This window comes from Lepisosteus oculatus, chromosome 17, assembly GCF_040954835.1.
Source record: "Lepisosteus oculatus isolate fLepOcu1 chromosome 17, fLepOcu1.hap2, whole genome shotgun sequence".
In the NCBI taxonomy this organism is placed as follows: Eukaryota; Metazoa; Chordata; class Actinopteri; order Semionotiformes; family Lepisosteidae; genus Lepisosteus; species Lepisosteus oculatus.
The window spans coordinates 7,011,244-7,033,084 of NC_090712.1; the positions used below are offsets into that span (position 1 = coordinate 7,011,244).

Here is a 21,841-nt window from a genome sequence, read left to right on the forward strand (position 1 = left end):
AAAACTCCATTTTTAATATTCAATAATTGAATTATGCCACATAATCTGTTATTTGTTTGGTGTTTTCACAGAAAACACTATTTTGTTACTAATTACCTTGGTTTTTAGTGGTTTTTCACCAGCCAGAAAAACGTTCTGAAGTAGTCACTTAATAATGCTACTCATTGTCCAATGGCTTGAGTACTTCTCTAACTGCTTTTGTCAAACTGTGACTGTGAAGAGCATCCATAATCAAAAAAAAACAGGAAATAATTAGCTTAAATCATGAAGTGTTAAAAGATTACACGATTTTTAAGGGTGAATTTTGGTTTTAACTAAATGGTATATATTAAAGGGCGATGTATTTTAATTTGCATTTGTCAATCTTCCCAATCTAAAAAATAAACATTACTGATTACTTTTGCATTTTTTATTAACAGATAGCAAAACTATAGTCTGTGGTGGCTGGGTGAATAAATATTACAAACAACACTGACACTGTATAATAAATATTATACACAAAACCAGACTGGATCGGGTAATGTTGACAAGTTAAATAAGTGCACATTTGCTAGCATTTTCACACGCAACTCTTGTGAAGATGTTGGAGGGTAAACCAGACAAAAGACCAAAATATTATTTTTAAAACCCACTCTTTAGTGGAACAATCTTTTTCATGTAATAATACATCATTGTGGTACAAGGGCTAGATGTTCATATTATTTTAATATGATATTTAGGTCTGAATCACTAAGTACATAACGCCAAACCTAGACATATTAGATAACATCAATAGGATTGTTTTCTTAAACCAGTTAGTGCCTTGCTTTCGTTGTCATTTCGTGCAAAGAAAGTTTATCATTAGTATCTGAAAAACACTGAAACCAAGATACCCACATGCGGGTACTAATTCGATGCACTTAACCTTTTAAATAATGTGAATAAATAAGGTTTCCATCTGCCTATTTATGGATCTTAGAACATTTATTCCATCCCAAGTGGGAAACTATACTAGTTGATTTAAAAGGGCAGGCATTAATTTGTGAAACTGGACAATTTATAATTTTTATGTTTTAAAATCTATTTTACATCTTTAAAATGCATTATGTTTGGTTGATATCGTGTTCATCGACACAACAATAAAAGCAAAGTAAACATGTGGGAATGTTTTACAAACAAAATACTTTCAACACTTAAACTCTTTGGTCTCATGAACACAATGAAGCGACGCACGGTAAGCCACAAAAATCTGTCTTTATTTACAAACTGCCACAGTTCACCCAGTCTGCTCCTTTGAAAACGCTCATAAATTCAATTGTACAGTACCATTCTTCCACAGCTTGGGATGATGTTGCCACCTGGTGGGGAAACCTAGTAATTACGAAAAGTAACTTTCCATCCATGCCATTAGAGAAACTTGGCAAGTTTTCACTTCTAGCGGGGGAAAAGTATGATCTATTTTTTAATTTTCCTGCTTTTACACACTTTAAGGATCAGCTTAAATGCTGTGACATACAACCATAAAAATGTTAATTGACGTCTTGTATGACATACTTGAGATCCAGGATGAGGTTGGCTGTCTCAACGGCTACCTGCAAAGCGTTGAGCTTTGCCGGAAAGGAATCCAGCACGAGGTGTTGAGCACAGCTCTCAGCTGGCAGGGTGGGAGAGAACGAGGGGCCCTTGCCACCGAGAATGACCCACTGCAGACCTTCATGTCGGTCCAGCCGTCCACAGCCACACAGGCTGACCACGTCCTTCCACGGAACATCGGGGGCAGCGCCGCCGGGCCCGGACCAGCGATGGCCACAGCGCAGGTCCACGAGGGATTCCCCTCCGTCGTGCTCCAGGGATCGGCCCACTGACTCCAGGGCTCGGCAGAAGCTGTCAGCCGCCATCTGGAACTGGGTGGGTGAGCAGCCAGGCCCCAGTAACGTACCATCGACACCACTGCTGCACTGTAAGAGACATTAGGGAACCTATTTCAAAATGAGCTCTTTTCTCCCTGCGAGTTCTTCACGATGCATGCATTTATCAGACATATCACATTTCCGTCCTGATGGCAAAAATGTAAAGCATCTAGTCCCGGCTTTTTTTAAAATAAGGTTCTCCATAAAAAGCCGAGACTGTGTTTATTTAACCAGTCTCCAAAACACAGCTGGTCTAAAGAGCATTAAAAAACAACCGAGTCCACTGCTTTAAACAAAAAGAAATGGGGGAATCGCATCCAACTCCCCAGCCACACTGCTCACATTTCAGGCTTATTTTGAAGCCTGCTAAATCTTTCCAACATCAACAGAGGTTTCTTGAGCTAGCTGAAATTGAACAAGGCACAACGCAACATCCCATGTGAGAGAACAATCAGACACTCAGATGGACGTACATTCTTAATTATTGAGCATTCCAACAATGTTTTTCCCCCAGATACATACCTTGTTTCTGATGTAGGCAGCCAAATGTGTTTCTGTACACCCTCCACCAAAAAGCGCAAAGGGACTCTTCAGTGATAGCCTCAAGACATGTTCTGCATTTTGGCACGTCAACTGGAATAAAAAGCCATTTAGATATAAGAGCCCAGAATTAAAAATATTAATGAGTTTACAGTAAGGGAACTGCTGTAAAATGCTAGATTTAAAGAAATCTAAAATGTGCTTTTGAGTTTAATATATGTATAATGCATATAATATATGCATTTGGAGAATGTAAGCAAAGCAACAGTTTCTGTTATCAGTAACATGTAACCTTTGCTGCTGTACATCCTGCTGTACTGACTGTACAAGTTACTGTACTCCAATATACAAAAACATGGAGATATCATGTCATGAATGGCAGAATTTATATTATCTTAACAAATATGGCTTTTGATAGTAATATGATGTATGTAGCATGATAAAAGGTAGAATGCCATTGCCATTCCTTTAACTCAAAGTCTTCTCAAAAGCATTACAAGCAGGTAGGGTAAACAACATGTTATACAGAAATGTATATTTTAAAACACCCGAGTTGTGATTTATTGCCATCTGTTGCTCATTCAAACCTACCGTGAATTCTTCATAGTCTTGACAGATACCAAAATGTCTTCTAGTAAAAAAAGAAGTGATTTGGAACAATTACTGTACACATCTTCTGTTCTTAAAATAATCTAATACAGCCTACCTTGAGCTCATTAAGGGTAGTCTCATTTCTGTTGCACAGCCCCAGACTGCAGACTGTTGAATCTCCAGCTGGGATTAAATTAAGCATCTGTCTAGACCCAAAGCTCTTCACAAGGATATTGCTCAGCTGTCCATAGCACTTGGATGGAACAGGAGACTGAAAACTAGCAATAGGTAGGGCACCTATTTCAAAAGAACAAGGATTTAAAATCATTAAGAGCCAGTCATATTCAAATTTTTAAAAGTTAAAAACAATGTCCATCATATTTGAGAAAACAATACTCTGCAAATCAACAAAAAATGCAACTATGATTCAATTCTACAAACTTTAAATTATACTCTACAGAAGTGACTGGGCTATTTCCATGTTCTCCTCTTTATAATCGGAAGTGAATTACACACCTGTCATTTGACTTAGTGGTTCCATGAGTGAAATCCCCAACCTCTCTATGACAATCACATGATGCTCCTTCAGGTACTGCTTCAAGACAGGATGTACCACCTTCTGACATGCAAGCAGCGCTACACCGTCACTGATGATCTGCTTCCCCATCCTCAGCAGCAGCTCCAGGACGGCTGCTTCTGGGCTGAGGCCACAACTAACTTCCAGCGTTCCGTCCCCCGTCTCAGAAAGGTCACCCGAGAGCGAAGTGTTGAACAGCGCCAGAGTGATGGCTCTGTGATCTAGCCACTTCAGGTCAGAAGCAGACAGCATCTCTGGCATTTCTACCAGCAGGCCAGGAAACAGAGCTGAATCCATCGCTCTGTGGCCTTCGACAGAAACGAAGACCACCTTCCCCAAACAAACACTTCCCTCAGCCTCACAGGGAACTGTCTGCAAGAACGCCTGCACCACCAGTGAGCTGACGTGTTGCACTTCTTTGTAAGTCAACATGCAGGCCGGTTTGCTAGCTATGACACTACGTGCCAGGGACAGCAGAGACTGACTGTTGCCAAAATCAATTCTTACTCTACAGCCACACTCCTCTTGATTCAGATAGTCTTTACACAGGCATAGGAGATGCCTGTACACTTTGAGGGTAATGCCCGTTTCAATATTTAATCTTTGTGCATTTTCGATAAGGGCACAGGAGAGGATAGCTGCAAACAAACCACAATCGCTAAAGCAAGAAATATGGTTCAGAACAGATGCAGTAAGTAGCTTGAGGACAGGGTGTGATGTGAAAACTCCTTTCAGAAGCACTGCTGACGTAGATGTGGTCTGGACATGCCCTCCCACATTGTTATGTATTTGCTTGAGTCTGCCGGTAGGACCAAAACATGATGTGAAGATCTGCCTGAACACTGCCAGTTTCTGACACACTTTATCATCTGATAAAGGTTCAGCAGTACAGAGCGAGGTCTTTTTATTTGACAGACGAGACATCTTTGCTTTAGCCTATCAGAGAAACTAAAGACTTTGAATTTCTTTTAAAGTCCAAGCCATTTTATTTCATGTGGATAATTTACAGAAAGGCCATGCAGATTTATTTATGTCTGACCTCATTTATAGACCCATTTCAAAGTACAACCTTTTTAATTTAAACTTAAATAGCAAGGATCAGCACATAATGGTCTAGTTTGGCTCTTCCGATTGTGGCATCATTACTTGACATCCTTCTGTTTCAATGCAAGATCCGAACGAGTCGAGCTTTTCACAGTCTTTTGCAATAGATATGTCCCAAGGTGAATACCAAGAAAAGAAAGTCCTGCCACAAGCAGCCAGTTCTTCTGCAACCAACTTCTATTGCTCATGTTAGCAGCCTTTAACGAGGGATCTTTTTGTCATTAATTGGAGATTAATTTCTGCCTGAAATGAAAGGGAAAATTACACATATTGTTAGACTAAGAAATACAATAGAGAACTTCCATATTTAATAGATTTTTTTTAAAAATAGCTTCTCCAGATAGGTCATTGCCTGAGTCAAAGCAATTCTATTTTGTGCCATTACATCTTCTATAATATTCACTATGAGATTGCAGATGAACATCAATTCTATTTACCTACAGCACGAGAAATGGCTGGCACAGGCCAAACTTTAGAATCTTCATTTGAGCCACAGAGCTAAAAAATGACAGCCCAATACCTGTGATCAGTATTCTACTGCTTTCCTTTTGGGTGACTTTGCTGTTGGGAGACATAGGACACCACGCCGGGCTCTGGCATGTAACTGTCCTCCTTCTTGTGGAAGATAGGATTTGACTTGATGCTGTACCAACCCCAGTGTACCAGTCCAAGACCCGTGCCCATAACTATAAGCACTTTGTAGTTCTTCCACGCACTTCTTAGTCCCATAGTAACGCTGGAACCTACAAATGAAAACACAGTTTAAAGAAACCAAACAAAAATAAAACAAAATATAAAAAACATCTCCATGCAAATGGTGAAGTCAAACCATGACTGTTTTAAAACAAAGAACCATTTAATTTGTGACGTTAGCTTCATGACTCTTTACCCTATGATCACTTGCATAATGACTGATTTCATAGAAAGACTACAGAGTGAACCATAGCTACGGTTGATAACTGGAAAAATCAAGACACAAAACGTCCGTAGTAAACAAGTATTATTAAACCAAAACCTAGTAAAATATTTTAAATATTCGTAAGGACTTACAAATACAAGTGACAAAAAAGACTCACCTTCAGCAGCTTACAGTTAGAAACACGGCGGCCATTTTGGGTCCTTTCATTTGCGAATTTCCACATATATGCCTGTCAAATATATAAGATGTTTCAGCGCCAAGCACTGCACTATAAGAGACGGTACTATAGTGTAACGAATAATAAGATACAAACTATGAACATGTATTAAGTACTCATTGTTTGTCATTGAAATACACATTCAATCAAAAAACTAGTCGCATCTAATGACACTTCACACTCTGTGTAAACGTCTTTTTCTTCCATTTTTGTTCTTTTAGTTACCATAACAAGCAAACGTCTTCAAGTGTTTTCAAATTCTGCAGTTTCAGCGATCGTTTCTATGGCATCAAGGACGCCTATGGGGGTCCTTCTGTCATCGCAACGTGACCCGTATTCAAACCTGATGGCGGAAAGAGAACGTGGAAACATTTGTGCTGCTTTCGGTACGTAGCGGCTTCGATAAAAAAACAACAACAACAACAACGCAGTTTCCATGTAAGGAAAACCAGAAGCTATGCATTATAAAACATTGTTAAAATAAAATTGCATGTCTATTTCTTAAAGAAAAGGTGCTTGTATTGTTACTATAGTGATAGTTCACAGCTGTTTCCACACATTTCTATGCACTGTAATCTTGTTGACATTTTACGATGGAATGGAATCGCTGTAACTATGTGTAGTATCGCAGCTGTACTTGCTCGTTTTACCTAATACAACTAGGTTGTCGGCCCCACACGTCCCGAAGAGCCTTAATATTCATTACTGTTTTAAAATTTAGTTTGGAAACAAATGCTTTTTAAAAATAAATTTCACTTGAACATGGAATATTGTCTGTATAATTACATTTTAACACATAAACGTATTTATCAGGAATACCGAGGATTTATTAGCGTTAGATGTTTTTTTAAAAAGCAAACCCTTCTCATAACATGTATTTATTGTTCGCAATAACTGTTTTCATACGTGCACTCTCAAGTTGCTTTTTGACGGTGCAGAATTTTAAGACACATTGGACAGAAGGATTTATATCGGTAATAGCATTTTTAAATTATTTTGAGACCAGAGTTGTGCACACATCACTATTGTCATTGCAAAAGTTGTGTTATCAAATATTAAACTATAAGACCATAAGCAAAATGCAAATAATCTGAAATGTATCTCTGGATTTACTTAATAGGAAGTGTGTGTGTGTATCCTTTAAGTTGCAGTGTTGACGGTGCAACACTTTTCCACAGTAAGTTTTTATTTGAAAGATAAAAACGTGATCTAAGGAAAGACACGTGTCAGTAGCGTGCGAGAACCCAAAGCTACGTGTGATATGCTCTGGGGTTTTTATTTCCGCTGGCTTTTTGTTTTTAAAGAAAGCTGCATCAGTCACCAAATGATAACTGTGAACTACCTTCATATTTTATTCTTTAGTTTTCTTTATAAGATTTGGGCAACAGTGTGGAGTTCTTGTACCATACATTTTTGTACAATCATCTCTGCCCCTGCTGATTTTGAACAGCTGTTGTGTTTGACAGCTGTGGGACGGATGCAGAATAACATTCTGCAATCTATCATATTTTCCCCATAACCATTAAATACCAGAACCGCAAGGTAATTAAGGTCTGTATTGTTGTGTATCACTTTGAGCGATGACTCAGTGACAGGTTTTGCAATTTAGGCATGTTTCTTTTATGATATCATCCATAAAATATTTTTCAAGAAAGTGCTGGGAGGAATTGCTTAGTGCATGAATATGTTTTATAATTCTGAGATAAATTTTGCTATCGGGCGTCATAGAAGGTGACGACATTACTGAGTGTGGGAAAATGACCTTTGGGCACAATCAGAAAGTCATTTGTCAAAATGTAATTTTTTGCATGCCCTGCTCATAGTAATGTAAAAGTAAAGGTGTTCAATTTATATTTCGATGTCTATGTTTTATTTGCTATTTTTCAGGTTGTCACTGAATGTCATGCAAAAAATGTCCCCAAACAAGTTTGTAGTGAAGGTATGTAAATGAAGGAATTTATAATATTTTTTATGTTTTTAACTTTTTATCTGTTTTTTTTATGCATATGTGATTTAGTCTGGATTTGTCTTGTTAAGAAAATGCCAAAATGAAAAAAAAATTGTTAAAGGTTGGGACATGGAACATTATTGTTATCTTTTTTGTTCTTTTTTGTAATTTATCAGTTTTAACAAATGGCTGCTGTCACAAAACAAATCTTGTCCATTTGTCCTAAGTGAGATAAGTCTTAATTTTCTATTTCTATTGCATCAGTAATGTATCTACCATTATCTTTGATTTTGGCTGAAGTGTAAAAGCAATATAGCAGTACAGCAAAATTGTACAAAAAAGGAAAAAAAGAGTTATGGGATACTTTTGTTTTCCCTAAGGTTCAAAACTTTTCTTCATGTGTGCCAATTTAGGCTCTGCCATTTCAGTTTGTGACGTGAATGCAGTCCAACATAAACAAGTCTGCGAATTGCTGAGGAAATATTATTCTGAGCGTTACCCTTTTCAGTGCTGAAGACTACATAATGGCTTTATGTGATCAAAGAGATTGTGCAGCCTGCTTTTGTTTCGTTGTTTCTGAAAATGTACTGGCTAAGAGACAAAGGTGTCTGTGATGAATGAACCTTTGGTTTTCATGGTTTGGGAAAGTTTTTTAAGTTTATCAATAAAAATAAAAAAAATATACAAGGAAGTCTCCTCTGAAAATGTTTTTTTTTTTACAATCCATAGTTGTTGCCTGTAGGAACTATTGCTGAGATGTTGCCGATATAAAAACAATCAGTTCTGAGGAAATTAGCAGTGGCTTATTAAATGGTAGCTGCTTGTTATTTCTGTTGTGGCTTTGTACTTCGGGTATTTAAAAACTGTATTGCAATATAAGGGAGCATTCTTAGGTGTATTTTATTTTCAATCTCTGTGCTAATATGAAAAAATGCCTATTAGGCATCACTCTACATTATAGTGTGCCAGCAGCTTTTACAGAAATTGTGAAGAAGTGGAGACCAAATGAAATCATGGAGGGTAAAGGCTGCATAGTGCAGTTTCCTCACCGGGCGCCTGGCAGGGGGATTCCCTGAGCAGCAGCGGCTGAGCTCGGGACCGGAAGCTGCTGTCTGTTCCTGAGGGGAGATGAGGGCAGTCAGGGGGAACGGGACTTCACTGGGTAGCCTCCAGCAGGGGGCAGAGGCGTATTCTCTGTGCACTTGACTCCCGTGCACTTGACTTTTACTTCAGTACGTTTGGGCTGGCCATCCCAGGTGAATAATCAGGGGCATAAGTCAGTCAGCTTATATCTTATATTTGTTGTTTTTATCAGTTGAAACTGGCCTATTGTAACTTTTATGTAATAAAACAAGCACACACTTGGTTCTAAGTTCTTCTTATGAATGCATGATGTGTAAACATCTTGTTCCATTATTGTAATAGCCATGTGACCAGCAGAATTTCAGCAACACCAGAGCCACAGTTAATGTGTGCATGTTAATGCACCACCTGTCCAGGTGTTTGAGCTGGCTTTTATTGAGCACTGAGCAATGATGGCCATACTGTAGTTACTGTGGTCTGTATGTTTTACCTTGACTTAGAAGGATACTTTTCTGTATTTCTACCATCTAACAGCAACCTCTTGCAAATTCTGTGTGGGATTAATTTCTGTCCTTTACTTTAAGCAAAATGCTCCATGTGGGTGTTCTCTGTCTCATAAAGTTTAACTGTACATTTCTGTGATATTTTAGGTTGAAGATTGTCTTACATGACCCATTAAATCAGAATCACTGAGAAAGGCCAGACTCCCATTTTGTTCAAAGCCTTCTCATCTTAATTGTTGATTAGAGTCAAGTAAAATTAAACATATCCCTTCAATTTTAAACTGGAATGCAAGCATGAGATTTCTTTGGAGGATGCAGTACAGAACAATTAACAGACTACTTGGCAGATTGCCTTGAATGTGCAAATTAAAAGTGGTTAGAAATGTTTTATATTCACAAAGAATCAGCTGTGGGCCATCTAGACATCTAGAATCTGAGCTCTTCCATCATAAGTTCTTTGCCTGTTTTTGATTAGCCCTGAAGCGCCCTACAGTACTCTTGTTGTTTCACCAGCAGGGGGAAGTGTTGATTGAATTTGATTAAACAGTTGTGTTCTGTAAGTGCAAAAGAAATGTTTTGTGCTTAAAATGCTTTCAATTTATATATAGAATTGCAACAACAGTGTTCCTAGTCTTTTTGAAATTTCTTTCCATTTTAATAAATATGATCACCTGGCCTCACGGGCCTTTCAGTATATGAATACAATTGTTGTAATCTATAATTATATCTGTTGAAACAACCTTTATTTTATATAGCACCTTTCATGGTACATCATCTCATGGCATTGTATAATAAAACCAAAGAGACAGGTATATGCAAATGAAAGCTGTAAATGACACAGATTTAAAAAGACAGCCTTTGAAAGTACAAGTCTCACAGGAGTAGAGAGATCATTCCACAGTCTTGGAGCAACAGACCATAAAGCAGGATCTGCAGTGTGTTCTGAGTCTCGTGTTAGGAACTGAAAGAAGGCTGGAATCCAAAGAGCAGAAACAACAAGCAGGTGTAGGGTGGGTTAGCAGTCCACTGATGCAGTCAGGATCTGAATCATGCTAGCCCTTGAAGGTCAGCAGCAGTATTTCGAGTCTTATCCTAAAGTCCACCGCTAGTCAGTACAAGAAAGCTAAAACAGGTGTTGCCGCTCACATTTTTACCAAAACTAAAATGTATGAACACACTGTATGTATTCTGAATGCACTGCATCTGGTTAAGAATTGTATTAGGATGCACCGGCAAGCGTGACATTACATATAATGAAGCTTGGAAAATGCAAAAGCAGATTGCTATTAATATTTCTCTATTGAAACAGATTTCTGTTGACCTTGTAACAGAGCAGGCGCAGATAAAATCCAAATCTGAATCTCAAACATCCTGCTATCAGGGATCTCCAAGCTCAGCATCTGGACGTGGAATTCCAGTGGGCAGGAGAGAGCCTCAATCCCCCTCCATCTAACGCTGGTCAGGGAGTGGAGGCTTTGATAATTAATGCTTTATCATCAGCACGTGGCGATATTTGTCTCATGTTACTTCAAATTAAATGCTAAAAAATTTACCAAGAAAAGGACTTTTGTCCCTCTGAGGATGAGGGATGTATGCTATTAATGAGGAGCTCGGAGAGATGAGCGGGCAGTAGTGCAATTTAGTTCATGAAATTTTAGAGGCATCCCCAAACTTGTATTATTGCTTCCGCTGAATTACTGCAGTACCTTTTCATTATAGTGTAATTAAAAGTTTGTTTGAGAGGTCATATTCTGGAGGAAGGGAAAGTGGAGTCACGTCTCATAAATCAAGAGCTTATTTGCCGCCAGTTACAGCTTAAGCTGAAAGACATGGCTTGGGATTTCTTCTCAAGCAGATTTTCTCAAGACTAGATGAAATACCACTTTTAAGAGAGAACCCTTGAAATAGAATGCAGAGAACAAGTTCCCATGCAGTATCTCACAATATTCACAAAACATCACTGTTAAGCATGAAATGATCTGTGATCTACATACCTGAGGAACAATGAAATCCAAGTTCAGTGCCCCTTAATACTTATACTTTCATCTATGGCAGTGTATTAAGCTGGATTTTATTTCATACAGTATGACTTATGAAGTTTAGTATTGAGTAGTCACTGTTGCGGTGTATTCTTAAGGAGATATGTTATTGAAATGAAATAGATGAAGTAGTCAATATAAGACCAATTAAACTAAAAATAAAAAATGAGAATACAATTCCTTGTGTTTTTGAAGTGCTTTTTCAATTTGCAGCTTAATACATACTGTGGGGTGGTCAGATGTACAGGGTCTGAAGATTGTTTTATGAGTTTGGATTTTCTTTAGGGGGCTCTAGTGGTTTATTACATTCTGTAATAAAAGCAGGTGTTAGTATCTTGTTGCTTGAGTCATCTGGTTATGCTGAGCAGTACATATTAGATGAACTTCAAACAAGCTGTGAGGATATTTACTCTAGATACTGATGGAAGTTCCGTTCTGTGTTTTCTTAAGTAAATTTGACAGTGACATTCATTTAACTGTCTGGTAAATGAATCTGTTGGTCAGAATCTTTCTGTTGAAGAATTTTAAGTACTAAAAAACGTTTGCATGCTGCTTCTCTTCATTTTCCTTCTTATAGAAACACAATTATGCCAGACCACACACTGGGAATGTTTTTAGGCTGCTTATCCATGTAAACAGCCTTCCTTTCATGTAAAGTGGACATTTTTAATGGGTCTGTTTTCATGCTCGGGATTTGATAACCTTTTTAATCAGCATACAGATGCTTAAGGATCATCATTTCTTGACTATACAGTATCTGTTATTCCAAATAGGCAAATATTTATTTGTCTGTCAAGGTTTTGTTTGTCAGAAGCTGTCACAACTGATTTGATCTTTTGCATTATATGTGTCCACCAAAGAAGCAAAAAACTTTACGAATAAAAACTGTCCGTTAGGATAATAAGTGTCAATCTTCAACTTCTTGTCTTTTTGCTCTTCCGTTGTCCTAGGGCTACATGAATAGTCTTTTCTGGACTTCCATTTGTTTGAGCAATTCAACTACATTGTTATGTCCACTATCCTTTGTAGTAATATTTGATTGCAAGATCAGTGAGCTATTTGTCTGTCAGTTTACAGAAACTGGAATAAAAAGGACTTTATGCTAAAACCTTAAAAAAGTATACATGCAGTTTTAAATGTTTTTATGAAAATGTTTTTGTAAAAATTAAGAGCTGTTAACATTTATCTGTATCAGTTTTTGCTTTTTCAGACAAAAAATACTGTGGGAAATCTTTTAAAACTGAGATCTAAGAACAGTACAGAAATGTAACTATCATCCATTACATTTAGAACAGTGACACCCACAGACATAAACAGATCATCCTGACAGACGTAAATCAAGCACCCAAACCTGGAACCCAGTGGAGAGAAGCAAGACCCTGGTTTTATGGAGTTAGACAGCATCTGCCACTTTTACTTTCCCACTGTAAACATCTGTGGCTGGTTAATGTTAGCCTTGTAGCTAAGTACTCTTGCACTGAACTGGGTCTGGTTCCTATACGACCTCGGCCAAAAACTTAAAACTTCTGATAGCAGTGGCAAAGGGCAGGGAGGTACTGAGCAGCACGCCTCATCTGCAGACTAGCTCTCCTGGCCGTAAAAACACAAGCTGACAGTGGGAAGCTGGGAGAGAGATAAGGGAAGGTAGAGAGTCACTGGGGAACTGAGAGTGATGCAGACCAGAGCCATTGTTGGGCAGAAAGGGAAAAGAGCCCCTGTCTCGAAATTGCTTCAGTATTTATTTACTTACTGATTAGCCAGTAAAAATAGAAAGTGCTGTCTTACACAAACCTGAAAACACTCAGTGGTAGAGAACAGTCGTGATTTTCAGTTTTGGCAGGTCATGCTAACCGGATACTCACTGAGGAAAAATGGAAAAGATCCCGCCAATGTACTTTGTAAACTGAGAGGCTCATTCACAAGGTACCAGGGAACAAAGGCATTACAATAAAAGGACAGGGATTCTGTAGCAGTTATTCTCTCTTATCTGCACACACACCCTTTATAAAGTATTTTCTCTCTAAGGGACTTGGAATAAAACCACATTGGCCCATTTACTGTATGTCTCTGTGAAACACGAACTTCCATTAATATTGCTTTCAAAGTTGGAGGTGTGAAATTGTAGATGGTCTCTCTCAATAACAGGTTTCTTACCTTCAAGCACATAATGAGTTGCGTGTCAGCAAGTTTTTTTTTTCTTTGGAAGGAAGCAACGCACACTGCATCAGAAATCGTACTCTTGTGATCTAGTTCTCTCTGCCAGACACTCCCACTGCTCCACTCCTTCTTACCTTCCAAAGAGTGAGACTGGATTCCAGACTCATGCAAGGAAATAAGTGTGTGGTTAGCTCAGTGGCTTAAATCGGATATTTCTGAAAAGCCAAGAGCTCAGAGAGTTCTGTGAGTCACAGTACTCTTAAGAGGAACATTGGTTTTGTGATCATCAACAGCCGAGTTCAGGGAAGAATCCATTTCCATACTGTGTGCCACAGAATACAAAGACACTGAATTTAGGCATCTGGAGCCTGTGCTAATTGTGATGAGTTGTCTACTAGTAGGCTACACAAACTATCTAGCGTTGGTTCAAAAAATCCTGATATTAAGCATGAAGATGTGTTAAAGTGTCAATCAAGGCAGTGACAATGAAAATGTAGACTAGAAGTAGTTATGTATATATTTTGTTTTTTTTAAGATGCGTTTGCTGTCTCATATTGAGTATTCTTTGGGTCTGAGGTTCTTGGTTTATAGTTGGAAACCAATGTTGTCTGAAAAAATGTTCTGAATGTTCTGAAAAAGCTCCTAACTAGAGACCATTAATCCATTAGTCAATATGTAGATCTTGGTTGATACAAGCATCTTATGGAACTGAATAAAGTCCTTTAGATTTTTTTTATTTTAAACTTTTGAGTCTGAGACTGACTGAATAATGTGATGTGGGCTAGTGTAAATAGTGTAAAATTGTTTTTTCTGTTGTTTTTATCTTGGCAGCGCTTTGTTAACATGGCAATAAAGTATTGAGTCCTTGAATCCCTGAGAATGGCCACCCAAAGTGATGTGGGTATAGCCAAAGGCAAAGCTCTTGAGTAGTGCAGAGAAGAGATCTGCCTGGTGGAGGTCAGTGGTTTGTAATATATGACCTCAGGGACTGAATGATAGACACCTTCTGGCTAGTTTGAAGGCAAACCATGTTTCAGAGCTGCTGAGGGTCAAGACAGAAAACTATATCATTCCTGCCTTATCTGCCAAATGTGTCTCCAAGCACTATATCGCACTAGTTGCCAAGTCAGGATGAAATTCTACAGAATAGATGGTATTATTTATGCAAAGGCAAAAAAGAGGTTCTGTTGACCCCCATATTTTGCATTGTGTATTTTGTTTTCATTGGCTGTTGGGATACTTTCTGAATAGGAAAAAAAATTAATGCCAATAGACACAGTCTATAATATAGTATATGCTTTTACATGCTGTGTTCATTTACATTATCACCAATTCCTAGAATCACACTGCACTGTGTAAACAAACAATTATATGTTTTGTAACATTCATATATAAACTATACTATATACTAAATATATATGTGTATATACAGTATACTAAACTATATCAACTATAAGCATTATAGTTAAAATAAGTTATTTCAAAAGTTATTCATTAGAAAGCCCAACAGTCAGTTTTCAGTAACAGTGAAAACTGTTATAAAAGATGCGAATATTGATTATTAATAATAATGTTAATAGTAAGACCGAATAACTAATGCTATTAATTACATGTAATCAATCACATTGTTAAAGAATGGGTACAAATACTACTTTTGCAGCTGTGTGCTTGGCATGGTGACTCATTCATTGGTCAGCTGCAATTCATTGAGTGTTTCCCTAGACTGACAATACTCATATTTAGTGATGTGTGAGTTCACATAAAATCATTTCCACTTTTTCGGTATTAGGACTGTATCTATCCATACCTTGCTTCAAAATAAAATGCTGATCTTATTGTTCTCATCTAGTCCTAAAAAAAAATAGTTCTGTAATTTCAAAGTTTATTTTGACAAACACATTAGAAAGAACCTCTCCTGAATAGTAAACCAAATCACAGACCGTGTGTGAACAGGCCATCATGTAGTGCTACAGCTTGTGTATAAATTTCAGTCTTCCCCGTCGCTGTGAGGATGTGAGAAAAAGAATCATTTCCAACAGTTGCTGTTTGGATCCTTCCCAAATAATAAATTGAATCAATAGACGTGTTCTAGAGATTTCATCAGCCTACAGGTTAGCTCCTGTAATGAGTTGGATCTGTTCAGTTCAAACAAAGCTAGTGCAATTTCGCTGACACTGTTTGCACCTTTTCAGTCTAGTAGCAACATGCATCATTGCTACTGAAAATCAGACAGTGAGCTATTGTATACCAGGATATTTAAATACCTTTGATCCTATTTTATTTCCACATCCTGACTTCAGAATCCACTAAACAGAACAGCACCAGGCATATCAACCCATTTCTTTAAAACCGCATTCAGTTTAATAGGGTTCCTTTGAGAAAATGGATGTTTGTTGTTACCTTTTGCAGGTTACAGAATCAGGGAACATTTTTACATCTTTAGATTATTAGAATAAAACCTTACTTTAAAAAAAATAACTTAATTATGCTGTAGGCACAAAGCCAGAAGCATCACGGAACCCGATTGTCAGCATTTCACAGATTGACTGACAGGCTCAGTCACTCTCCTTTCTCCTTTCCCACGACATTGTAATTTTCAGACCCACTCAACTGAAACAACTGGTCAGCAGCAGATAGCCATGAGACATCTGACATGACAAAGACAAGGGAGAACAAGCGAGCTGAAAAAATCTCTTCATGGAGAGATTTAACAATACATTGTACTAGTGAAACACACGCGTCTGGAAGGCCTATTTTTCGGATTTTTAGGAAGTTGAAAAATTATAAGAATGATCTAGTTATTGCTTTCAACCAGTCAGTCTTCCATGATTATCACTGAACTGGGGTTTCCTGAATAATGAGCGTTTGAAAAGGATGCAATTCTGCATGACCTGAAGTTGTGGGTCTCGACCACAAGGGGGAGCTGTGCATGTGTGGAATTGTCTGTGCTTTGGAAAGGGAATGGTGAATTCGGAATGGAAGCAAATACAGCCGTTTATAGAGATGTGTTTATAGCTAGAAAAACCAAACATTTTCACACATTTATCTTTCACCGTAATGATCTAATGGATTAATGCGTCCGTGAGCTTGTCCTCTAGAGCACAAAGTTGGCATACACCATCTTATGCTTTAGACCTGAAGACGTGAGAATTTTGGGAAGCTTTCTGCTTGGAGGAATTCCCCCCCTCCCACAGCTGCCTACATAGGATAAAGGTGTTGTTTTTCATGGTTTAGTCATCAGAAATTTAAAGGCCAGCTTCCCAGCCAGTAGAGTATGTTTAATGAGACAGGCTGCACACTACTTTTGCTGGACTTAAGCACCAGTTTTTTTTGGTGGGTTCTGGCAGTTCATGTGTTTTAATGATTGATTTTTTTCCTTTCTTTCATGTTCCATGAAAATATAATAATTCTGAGGGGGAGGGTGGTCATAGTATCGGCTATGTTTTAAACAAATTATTTGTGAACTGAAAGAGGTAATGTAAGGCACAACTGTGATGTATTACTATGGATTTTCTTCCCATTAAAGCCTTTGTAATTGATTGGATTGGATTTCTGCTTCATTGTAATGAAAGAAAAATAATTCTCTTTACTGCATCTTTTGCATGGTATTGAAAACCAGTGGAACTGCAAAAACTAAAGATATCAGAAGGACAAGAACGTAGGTTTTTGGTTGTCCTTCCTTGTTGTCCTGGTATGTTATAAAAGTGTACTGCTTTTTAACTAAAACAAAATGACTTTGTTGACACTCAGTGATCTCACCTGCTCCATGAATACACATTTCTTCATACTGTAAACCTACTGTATAATTCTTGTATTCATGCAAATCATAGATTTTTTCAACAATTGTAATGACAACACACTTGCGATTGAAGATGTAAGTATCACAACATATAAACTGAATGAATAACATTAATGGCTGTGACATTATTGGCATCTGTTCTTCGTGTCACTTAGTGTTGGTGACTCAGTGATCCAGGTCTTCAGAAAGTTTAACTTGTGATAATGTATTCTACCCTGAGGAAATATTTATTAAATAAAATACATACAGTGTTATTTATAAAGTGCTCCTCCATTACAATGCAGCATTTTGTACTGTGTAGCTGTACATACATACATACATATATATATTTGAGGTCATGTCTTTTCAAATACAATTCAAGTCTTGTGTGAGAAAGAGCACTTACTATAGCAGATTTCAGTTGCTATGGAGTGTGATTGTAGGTTTATAGTATGCCGCTGTGATACGTATTGTGTAGAATAGACTTGCTTATCACACACTACCTGAGTATTGTGTGTGAGTATACAATACCACCTGTTAGCTTTTATTTTATCTGGGATACACTCCATCTTATTTTCAAACAGCCTTTGGAAGGGAGGAAGATTAAAATAATCTGACTGTCTTTTTTGAAAGTTTTTTTTTGGAAGCAAGGAGCTGTCTGAATCTGTTATGAAAAGTGACATTTAATTATTTTACACAGTCTTCAGGTTAGACTAAGAAACACATTACTTACTGGTACAGGTTGAAGTGCAGTTCAGTTACTTTGACACCTTGGCAAGATATTTGATCTCATTATGTTACAGTAATGGTATAAAAGTATTCCTGCCTTCCCTCCTTTCCTCCTAACCTCCCCACAAAAAGAAGACAGAAACGTGGTTTTGACTGTGCACTAATCTGGAAAATTTTGCTTTGTGTAAGATTTGTGTGTAGGATTTTGTGTCTACACAAGCATATTCGGTGCTCAGTAACAGAAAGAAAAGGCTGATTTATTCACCACTTAACAGTGGAGTTTGGAGAAGTCTGACTCCAGAATGTTAGTTGTGGTTTATATCCTCCCTTTTGATGACATTTTATTCTGAGTCATGATGAATCTCTTGGTTCACCGTGACATGCCTGTCCTCAGTGCAGCCTGCAGAAAGAGGGGTGAGGAGGACAGGACTGCTGCTCTGGGTTAATGCGATGCTGTGAAGGCCGGGGCCTAGAGTGGCTCACTCATGGTGATTTCCTTTATTGTCTGCAGGCCGTGCGCTTCACAACAACCTGTGGCTGTCCTCTTTTGTTTTGCAGTGTGGGAATTTCGTTGTGCTGGTGGATCTTCATATTCTGCCCCTGGGCTCCAGCGAAGACACCAGCTGGTTTGCTGAGCAGCACAAGGAGGTACAACAAAAAAGTGCTGCCAACTTCAAAAGCGCTTAGCTGCAGGGAGGAATCAAGACTACAATGACGTACTTGGATCTCTGTTTTCATTGTTGCGAAGAGCCTAACTATAATCTCACCCCCTTCACCTCACCCCCAGCTCTTAACAATTCAAATGGGACTTTTATAGGACCCATGATTTGTTCCATTTTTCCCAGGTCACTTTATGTTTGCCTTTTGTATGAGCCTATTTTAAATATTACCAGGGCCTTATGTCACTCTGTGTGTCTTTACTGCCTAATTAGACACAGTTTAGTAAAAGGCTGATATTTGTCTGCTTTGAGATGGGAATTTGAGTTGTGGCATAATTTATACCAGAGGGCTGTGTCTCATCCATGCAAAAGCAGGTTCTAAAATATTTGAAAACTTTCATATCATACTGTGGATCGGTGGATAAAAATAAAATGTGGTTCAACAAGCAGGATAAGCATGATGATTATATCTACTTTAGTGAACTGTAATTTGGAGATCTGAGAGAACCTTTTGCAAATCGTGTGTTCGTTTATTTTTGTAATAATTCTTCAGGAGGTCAGTGTGCTTCTCAAAGACGCAGTTGATCAGAGAGTCAAGCAGTACTTGGAAGCCAGACGTCTGCAGGGGCAGCCCAAGCCAAGAAAGGAATTAACACAAGCCAGACCACTGTGCATTAAAGGTAAGGCAGTTCATTTGTTCTGCCCTTGGGGGCAGGCCTAGTGTAAGTCAGAGCTCCTCTCCAGCTTCAGCAAATAAACCTGTTTTGCGAAGGGTGTGCTAGCGGAGTGGCTGCAGTCATTCACAGCACTTTGTCACACAAATAGACTCCGCTCCACTTTTTCAATTTGCAATCACCCAGAAGTAATCCCTCGCACGCACTTTTACTTTTCTCCTAGAAAAAAAACCCTCATTAAAAACAGAAGCCATATTTCCTCAAAGACATTAAATATATGAAGAATATGAGAAACAGGGGAGATGGGTACACCCTAGTAACTTATTTCTTTTATCTTTTTTAAAACTACACTTTACACCCTCTTTGCATTTAGGCTTCATTGTGTCACTGTGTCAGGTGTTTTAAGCAAATAGAAATTTGATTTTATCAGTCTGTTAGGAAACAGCATAACCGATGACCTCAATTTTTATTGGTATGAAGTGAGAAATGAGATTCCTGTTTTTGCTACTTTTTATTGTGTCTTAAGTTTAAAAAAAAACGTTCTATTTTAAGGATTCATTCAGAGTTTTCCAGCTCTGTTTCTAGAAAGCTTGGTGTCGATCTGGATTATTTTTATATTGGTTTTGCATTATAGCCTTTTTTGGATTTGAGTCAATTTATGTGAATACCTGAGTAGGTGTAATAGCCTTTGCATTGGAATCACTCATCATCACTCATTTCCCACAGGAAACTGATTAACTGCAGTGTCTCATAAAAATTAAGATGTCAGTTTTTTGGTGATTTTGTTTTTTTGTGACAAACTGCTTTTTATGAAGTGTTGCAATAAATTAGTAGTAACCATGAATAATCCTCAGTTCTGATGGTAAAACCTTGGGCCTGACTGTGCAGATGAGTGTTAGTGTTGGTGTCTTGCAGTTGTGTGACTGCTGTTGCCCTGTTTGATCGGCTGTCAGTCATCATTACATGTGTAATTTTCTCCTCAAACTAAGTGGAGAGAAATGTCTGGGGATTGCATTTACTTACTGAATATTAACACCTGTGCTGGAAATTATTTTGTTGGAGATAGATATTAGTTTAGTGCCAAGGGTGGCTAATATTGTCAGTCACCTCCTAAAGGAACCATTACATTAAAGCAGGATTACCTTATTGCAGTCTTACAGAATAATCAGCTAGAGCACAGATAAGTTTAGAGAGAGGAAGCTCTTGACGCAGGTGCTACTTAGCTACAATTAAACATTACACACACTGACAGCTTAAGAACATTATTGCAAGTATAGGATTACAGGGCAAGTAATGATTCCCACCCTGTAGCTTTTTTTTGTACATGTCTAAATAACTGAGCACTCTGCTTTTTTTAAAAAGAATAAAAGCAGCTTGGAGCTTGGACTGTAGCATTCCTTCTTTAGCTCTAATACATTAAAATTAATGTCTTTGAAAGCTGTCATTTAAAACTTGTTTCCAGTTATCAGAAGCAAATCAGCTTAGTGTGATCCTTGTTTTATGGGAACTTTAGCATACACGTTCGGTGTCCTTAAGGTACAAACTGGTGTAATTTTCTCTTCTGCTGTCACCTAAACTCCTGGAAGGAATCCATTACCTTTCAGCAATAGTTACTGTAATCAAAATGCTCAGGGCTATGTAGCAGTCTCGTACAGCGTATTAAGGTTGCGTGCAGATGTGATTGTGCATTTAAGAAGATGTTTACTTTGTAACAGCCTCAGGAACCACAAATGGCTACAGGCAATTGAAAAGTCAGAGAACACTGAAACTGCTTACTCCACTATGCACTATGTACTTTTAACTTGAACTATGATGTATTTTTGTTCACTACGACATATTTATTCTTCTCTACCATGTATTTATTATTCTGGTTGTTTATTGACTGTAAATACTATCACTATTTATTATGTACTGTTTCGTGATGTACTGTCTACATTGTGTGGTGCTGTCTGTCGTACTGTGTCATCTGCTGTACTGTGCAAGTCCTGATAGATGGGTATAAATAAGAATTCCTATGTACATGTACACATGGCAATCAACTCCCACATATCCTCTCTCCTCTCCTGAATGGCAGCCGTTATGAAGCTTGCATTAGAAAAGCTTTCAAGATGTTTTATTTGCCCCCTTATCTGTCTGATGTCTTTCCATCTGTGAGATTAAGTCGGGAAAGACTCTCTTAGGTTACAAAAGCTTTACTGATATTTACTTTGACATCTGTTAAGGATCGACAAGTATGTAGATGGAAAATAAAGATAGTGGCACATTGAAAAGCAGTGAGCAAAACCAAAACCATGGATGGAATCTACTTTCCCAAAAGTGTAGATAGGATTTGTAGGCTAAACTCCTTCTTAATGAAATAAAGTAGTTACTTGGTAGGTTATTCCTATTGTAACAGGGTTTTGCTCTGGCTGTGACAACTCGTATCCAGACTGAG

General features: G+C 38.0%; 2 protein-coding genes and 1 long non-coding RNA gene across 5 annotated transcripts in view; 1 reads left to right on the forward strand and 2 right to left on the reverse strand.

The window, feature by feature from the left end:
• Window positions 1–1,214: 1,214 nt before the first annotated feature.
• mkks (MKKS centrosomal shuttling protein) lies at window positions 1,215–4,744 on the reverse strand. Its single transcript, XM_006638719.3, has 4 exons — window positions 3,537–4,744; window positions 3,136–3,317; window positions 2,412–2,522; window positions 1,215–1,937 (listed from the first exon to the last, which is right to left on the reverse strand). The coding sequence occupies exons 1-4, from the start codon at window positions 4,519–4,521 to the stop codon at window positions 1,509–1,511; spliced, it is 1,707 nt and encodes a 568-aa protein (XP_006638782.1). The 5' UTR covers window positions 4,522–4,744; the 3' UTR covers window positions 1,215–1,508.
• Window positions 4,745–5,426: 682 nt separating this feature from the next.
• LOC107079389 (uncharacterized) lies at window positions 5,427–6,151 on the reverse strand. The gene is made up of 3 exons (XR_001480357.2): window positions 6,063–6,151; window positions 5,778–5,849; window positions 5,427–5,444 (listed from the first exon to the last, which is right to left on the reverse strand). It is a non-coding gene; the product is annotated as an uncharacterized lncRNA (long non-coding RNA).
• Window positions 6,152–6,154: 3 nt separating this feature from the next.
• slx4ip (SLX4 interacting protein) overlaps window positions 6,155–21,841 on the forward strand; it is a 40,390-nt gene continuing 24,703 nt past the window's right edge. Inside the window, exons 1-4 of one of the 3 annotated variants that reach the window (XM_015363186.2) lie at window positions 6,155–6,223; window positions 7,725–7,776; window positions 18,633–18,722; window positions 19,287–19,413. In XM_015363186.2, coding sequence (XP_015218672.1) covers window positions 7,741–7,776; window positions 18,633–18,722; window positions 19,287–19,413 — 253 coding nt within the window. In that variant the 5' untranslated portion in view covers window positions 6,155–6,223; window positions 7,725–7,740. Of the gene's footprint in view, window positions 6,276–7,724; window positions 7,777–18,632; window positions 18,723–19,286; window positions 19,414–21,841 lie in introns of all 3 variants that reach the window. The other 2 variants (XM_015363187.2, XM_069180048.1) reach the window with 2 other exon arrangements.